This window comes from Phoenix dactylifera, chromosome 18 (genome assembly GCF_051530095.1).
Source record: "Phoenix dactylifera cultivar Ajwa chromosome 18, Ajwa_hap1_PhDact_Kaust_v1.1, whole genome shotgun sequence".
NCBI lineage: Eukaryota > Viridiplantae > Streptophyta > Magnoliopsida > Arecales > Arecaceae > Phoenix > Phoenix dactylifera.
In genome coordinates, this window is record NC_143207.1 from 14,417,164 (window position 1) to 14,423,864 (window position 6,701).

At 46.1% G+C, this 6,701-nt stretch overlaps 1 protein-coding gene across 1 annotated transcript; it reads left to right on the forward strand.

Annotated features, from left to right (window-relative positions):
• The first annotated feature begins 2,570 nt into the window (after positions 1 to 2,570).
• Positions 2,571 to 6,701, forward strand: LOC108511658 (receptor protein kinase WSS1-like). Its single transcript, XM_017845235.5, has 2 exons — positions 2,571 to 4,789; positions 6,186 to 6,701. The coding sequence occupies exons 1-2, from the start codon at positions 2,617 to 2,619 to the stop codon at positions 6,638 to 6,640; spliced, it is 2,628 nt and encodes an 875-aa protein (XP_017700724.4). The 5' UTR covers positions 2,571 to 2,616; the 3' UTR covers positions 6,641 to 6,701.

A 6,701-nucleotide genomic window follows, 5' to 3' on the forward strand; every position in this document is an offset into this window, starting at 1 on the left:
ATACCTGTAACAGTTGCTTCTGCGGAAAGAAGTTTTTCAAAATTAAAGTTGATAAAATCTTATTTGCGGTCAACTATGTCACAAGAAAGATTAAATGGATTAGCTATATTATCGATTGAAAATAGTATTTTAATGAATCTTGAATACAAAAGTTTGATTAGCAATTTTGCATCTCAAAAAGCTAGACGGATTATTTTTAAATAAATTTTTAAAGTATTTTACACTTATTAAAAAATTATTATTATTATTATTATTATTTTTAAAAAAGGCCTCTCTTAGTAAGTTCGCCTAAGGCCTCCAAATGTATTGGGCCGCCCCTGGCTCCGGTCAGACCCTTCGATGGTTATGTCAGAGAGAGTTTTATGATGCAGGAGAAGGAGAAGAAATCCCATAGCAGCATCGGAGAGGTGAGAGTCTTGCACCTTTCATGTGAAGGTTTTGCGTCTATCTATAGCTATGGAATTTGGGGTTCCTTGGGTCCTGCTCCAACTATCCGAGGTCATGAAGTAATTGTTAAGGAACGTGCTGCAACTGCATAGGATCATGCCATAACCATCCAAAGTCGTGTTATAACCATCTGGGATCATTATTATAGGCTTTAATTCTTGTTGTAGTGAAAGAATCGCGCCTACATTCGAAGCAATAGAGGGCCATTGGCCGAGGTAAGAGGGCTTTGGGCGGCCTAAGATGACTATCAAACTAAATGGCTATTTGATTGAGCTGCGAGACTTGATTTGGCACCTCAAGCGACGTGTGATCTAGGAGGTCAATTGCTTTTAGTTGGCTCGGCCCAACTATTAGGGCGGTTAGAGTCGAATTGGCCTAATTATATTAAGAAGTTGCAGCGTATCCCGGTTACTATGTCAGTTGTGAGTTCGACGAATCTGACCATGCTCCATCATGCAGCATCAAATCTTTTAGCAGGGGCAAGTTGGCTACGTGATCTTTGATTTCTCTACTTGTAGTCACCTGCTTCTGGCAAAGCGTACAGAATACCAGCAAGTGGCACAAAGAACCATCGATTGATTTTAACTCTGCCTCTCAGTCACACAGGAAAATTGCAACTTCAAACCCATCACAAGAGAAGGGACAACAAAAGGGCTCAAGCAACAGCAGGAGCAGCAGCAAAGGCAGATCTTTAATTACAAATATTTCCGTGTTCCTGGAAGCCATCATGCCTAATTTCTTAAACAAGCTATAGAAGGTCGAAAGATGGTAAAAATTTAGCGGCTTATAGCGATTACAAGCTGAGTTTGTAATCGTAAATTGATCTTTTATGGCGATTTGAGTATGTCTGAATAAACTTGGGTTTTCGCAGCTGGGGCTGCCAGTTGTTCGACACCTCGATGCCAGGAGCGGAGTTGAGAGCAGTCTGGTCTGGATTGTACTACGTTCGGCGTGCCTTGTAGGGGAGAGTGGTCTTTCTGGAGAACGATTCTGCGATAGTCAACGGATGGATTCTGCAGGTTTCGGGGGGAGGAGGGTCGGCGATTACTATCCACTACTGAGAGATATTTGGGCTATAGTTAGTGATGGAATGGTGCTTTAGGCGAAGCATGTGTTTAGAGAGGCCAATAGAGCCGTGGATTGGGTGACGTCCTTTGTTTTTGTTTTTTGTTTTTTGCTGAAAACGGGTTTTCATACAATTAGTGTACGAATACACTCAATAAATTTCAAAAACACTAACTCGCGGAGTGCCAATGGCAACTCCCCCTCCTCCGCCCAGAGGGTGTACCCTAAGTAGTGAGCCGCAAAGGTAGCCACCCAGTCGGCCGCCCCATTGGCTTCTCTAAATATATATTTGGCCTCGACGGCCACCCCATCCCTCGTATCATCCCTATATCCTGAACCAAGAGGTGGTCTGTGCTCACACCCCTCAGCCTCTCCTGGATCCATCCGATAACTGTGGCTGAATCGTCCTCGCATGTCGAAGACCGGCCGAGGCCTCTCGCAGCTCTACCCTTGGAATCGACGTGCCGAACAATTGGCAGCCACCTACTGCCACCATCCTGGAGTGCAGGTCCTTTATCATAAAGCCCGCACCACCTTGCTCGCCTCCATCTAGTACCGATCCGTCGAAATTGACCTTGAGGAAACTCGAAGGTGGAGGTTTCCAGGTGAAGAACACCATCTGAGGAGTTGCCTGAGTAGAGAGGGAACCCCAGGTATCCCGAGCTGTCAAAGATCCATCTGAAGAGGGCATGATCTCAAACGCCTGTGACCGAAGTAGAGGTCCATGTGAAGAAGGTGGCGTCCTTTGTTGCCAACCACTCTGGAGACCATCTTTGGATGGGAGAGGTGGAGTTGCCGAGTGCTCTTCGTGATGTTTTATTTTTTGATTTTTGTGGCGGTATCTGTATACGTTATACATGATATTACCGTTTTCACATTAAAAAAAAAAAAAAAAAAACTTTACCCACCTGTTGCAGGAATCCTAGCAGCCGTACATCATCATGCATGGTACGTATTTCAGATGAGAGAAGGTCCGCCCATCTCTCCGCCTCACCCGCCGTTCTTTGGTCTTCTCTCCGATCTTCCATCCACGAAAACATACCACGAGCGAAGCCATTATTTCCTCTCTCTCTCCCCCCCCCTCCCCCTCCCCATGCCTTCACAATGGGGAAGGAAAAGAGCCCCTCTCCATTCCCTCTGCTCCTCCTCCTCTTTCTCTTCCCTTCTCCCTCTCTCTCCAATGACGGCGAAGCCATGCAGGATATCGCCAAGAGCCTGAACGTCCCCGACTGGAAGTCCACCAATGGCGATCCATGCAGCTGGCCCGGGGTCAGCTGCGAAGGCGGGAGCGTCGTCGGAATCAACCTCAAGTCCAAGGGGGTCTCCGGCGGGCTCTCAGGCTCCATCTCCAAGCTATCCTCCCTAAAATCCCTCCAGCTCCAGGGAAACCAGATCAGAGGTGATCTCCCCTCCCTCGCCAATCTCGCCAGCCTCGAGAGCGTCGACATCGACGGCAATGCCTTCACCGCCATGCCTGCCGATTTCTTCTCCGGCCTCACGAGGCTCCAATTCGTGACGCTCGACAGGAACCCGTTCAAGCCGTGGTCCATTCCGGATGACGTCTCCAGGTGTGAGAATCTCGTGCGATTCTCCGCCTCCAAGGCCGGCGTCACCGGCAACATCCCGGATTTCTTCGGCAAGATGCCCAAATTGCAGATGCTGTCACTTTCCTACAACACCATGAAAGGCGAGATTCCGGCGTCCTTCAAGGGATCCAACATCCAGTCTCTCGTACTCAACAATCAGCTGGATGGCCTCCAGCTTACCGGGAGCATCGACGTGATCGCATGGATGACCCAGCTGTCTGTAGTCTGGCTGCAGTCAAATGGGTTCACAGGGCCCATCCCGGATCTCTCGAAGCTCGCCTCCTTGAGCGAGTTCAATGCACGAGACAACGCACTCACCGGAGTCGTCCCCTCGTCCCTGACCTCGGCCACCACTCTCAAGCTTGTCACCTTATCAAACAACAAGCTCCAGGGGCCCGTCCCTAAGTTCGCCGGCGGAGTGAAGGCCGACGTCGAAACGGGCAACAAATTCTGCGTCGGCGGCGCGACGGAGCAGTGCGACCCGAGAGTGACGAAGCTGCTAGAAGTCGCGGCGGGCTTCGGCTACCCGGCGGACCTCGCAGAATCCTGGGAGGGGAACGACCCCTGTAAAAGTTGGCAAGGCGTGACCTGCTCTGGCCAGGAAATCGTGGTCCTCAACTTCGCAAACCGGCATTATCCAGGGTCCATCTCTCCCGCCATTGCCGACTTCGCCTCCTTGCAGAAGCTGCTTCTGAGCAACAACAGTCTTTCCGGCCGCATACCTGATAGCTTGACCAAGCTGCAAAAACTGACGCTTGTCGACGTCGCCAACAACAACCTAACAGGAAAAATACCGAAATTCCCCCAGGGCGTGGTGCTGAACGTAGATGGCAACCCCAATATCGGCAAAGAAGTGGGTTCTTCCGGAGGAGATTCTGCTAAAATCGCAGGGATAGTTATAGCTGTCTTAATTGTTATAGGGTGCTCGGCAGCTGCTTTGTTTTACTATATTAATCATCGAAGGAAGCACAAGAAATTTGGGAGGGTCTCCTCACAAAACCTTCAGGATGAGCCAGAATTGGTGAAGATAGGAATGATGGGAATGAATTCAAAAGATGGAGGCTGGAATGGAGGGCACACTCAAAGCAGCACTGGGAGTACAGTCGACCCGCAAGGCATGTACATGCCGATACAGGCCGTTCGTAGCGCCACAAAAGATTTTAGCGAAGACAACATTATAGGAAGGGGTGGATTCGGAGATGTCTACAAAGGGCAGCTGAATGCGACGGCGATCGCTGTGAAGAGGAACAGGGCTGGCTTGATGGGTAAGAAGGGGAATGAAGAGTTCAGAGCAGAGATTGATGTGCTGCAGAAAGTAAGGCACAGGCACTTGGTTGCCCTTCTAGGTTACTGCGACGATGGTGATGAGAAGCTATTGATCTATGAATACATGCCGGGGGGTACCTTGGAGCAGCACTTGTTTGATCATAGTGAGACTGGGTTCTCTCCTCTTACTTGGAAGCAGCGGCTGGTTATAGCTCTGGATGTGGCTAGAGGGGTGGAATACCTTCACAGCATGGCCCAGGAGAGCTTCATCCATAGGGACCTGAAGCCTTCCAATATACTACTGGACAATGACAAGCGAGCTAAGGTTTCAGATTTTGGATTGGTTAAGCTTGCAGTAGACAGGCAGAAGTCGATGATGACTCGGCTGGCCGGCACGTTCGGATATCTCGCGCCTGAGTATGCGAGTAAGTATTTTGTTTTTGATCCTTAATTCCATAAGATAGTGTTTGAATGCATTCTATCTGTTCCAGCAAAATTTGCTGGTTCTTTGCTTTCTGTTGTTTCCTGCACACTGGATTAAATACAGGGAGACTTATAGAAGTTGCTTCTTGACTCAACAACTAGTTAGTTTTGTTTTGACAGCATCAGTCTCTCCAATCTTGTGAACCACTTTAATTTGCATAGACTCCATCTCAATGTAGGCATCCTAGAATTGAGCTACTAACCAGCTCTAACAAATCAATAATTATTATCATAAGACCACATTGAGTAAAAAATGCTGCAGTTCTTGTTCTCTTTGTGCCTTATTCTCGGGTTCGAAAGATTTGGCATTCCAGTAACCATGGAGTTTGTTAACGATCTCCTTGGAAGGAAAAAAAATTGTAGGATTACGTACGTTGTAGTAAAATTTTGATTATCATTTTTTATACCCTTCTTGTTATTGATCCTCATAAGTAGATTTATTGAAGTTTTTGATGTGTTGCTTGTGATATGCTCTTCTTTCATGTCACTATACTCTTCCCTATTTAGCTTCATCCATGTCCTACAAATATTTGTCTTGTATGTAATCCCATAAGTTTGCTCCTAGAGTTAAGAGTTGTCGCATCAAGAGCCAACAAAACGACCTGGAAAATTTTCTAAAGGAATTGGCAAATGAACGCAATCAACGTTATTTTGATAAGTGGTAACATCATTATAGAATAATTAACAGTATGTTTCTCTCAATCTGAAGGAACATAATAATCTTATCCATGTTGTCTGCTTTACTATTTTATTGCTGTAAGATCTTACAGATACTAAACAAATTAATATATGCGTGTCTTCTTGTTTTCTGTTCTTCTGTAGCAGTTTCAAGGCACTGTAGTTTGACCAAGTAGGCATGATTGTTCTCAAAGTTTACTGCCCAAAACTCATCACCCTGAAATTAAAGAATAGGCTAGAACTGACGTTAGAAATACTTTATAATCAATATATCAACTCCCAAGTATGACTATATATCCTTCAACTCATCTAAAACTTCTAAATCGTGTACTAATTATACTCAAGAGATTGATTCAAACACTTACTTGGTTGCTCTGGATAACTAGTCAATGCAGTTCTGAGTCCCTTGAATTCAAACTTGTTTCATGTAAACTGCATCACCCATTCGCATGCTCACCTAACGTGCATATACATACTTACGTCTCTGGCTTGCATGATGCGAAGAGAGACCATTCTATTCTAGTTGGTATAGTAGGCTTTATTTCGTGGTTTAAGTCATGACATTGTCGCTGCTATTTATGTATTTTGACCATGTTGATCATCTGCAATTACATGCCATGAATAATATCATGATGGGTTTACATGATGGTTTTCTTGCAGTCACAGGAAAAGTGACAACCAAGATTGATGTTTATGCGTTTGGAGTTATATTAATGGAACTAACTACTGGAGAGAGGGTGCTCGATGACACCCGCCCTGATGAAGACACCAATCTGGTGCATGTCTTCCGAAGAAATATCCTCGACAAGAAAAACTTTTTGAAGTCATCTCCAGATCCAACTCTCGATCTTGATGAAGAAGATCTAATAAGCCTATGGGAAGTAGCAGAACTTGCACGATACTGTACAGCCCGCGAGCCTTCTCAAAGGCCAGACATGAGCCATGTCGTAAACAAGCTGGCTTCCTTGGTGGAACAGTGGAAACCCAGCAGCTGTGACGAGGATGGCGACAGCGATCCAAGAATGTCTCTTAGAGGAGGACTTGAGGAATGGCAAAATAGTGATAGCGGATTCACTGAATGGCATTATGGAGGTCCAAGCATTACACATGATTAGAAGCAAGTGAAGGCTGTGGTGTTGTTGTTGTAGTACAACTATTTTATGTGTTTGTTCCAAC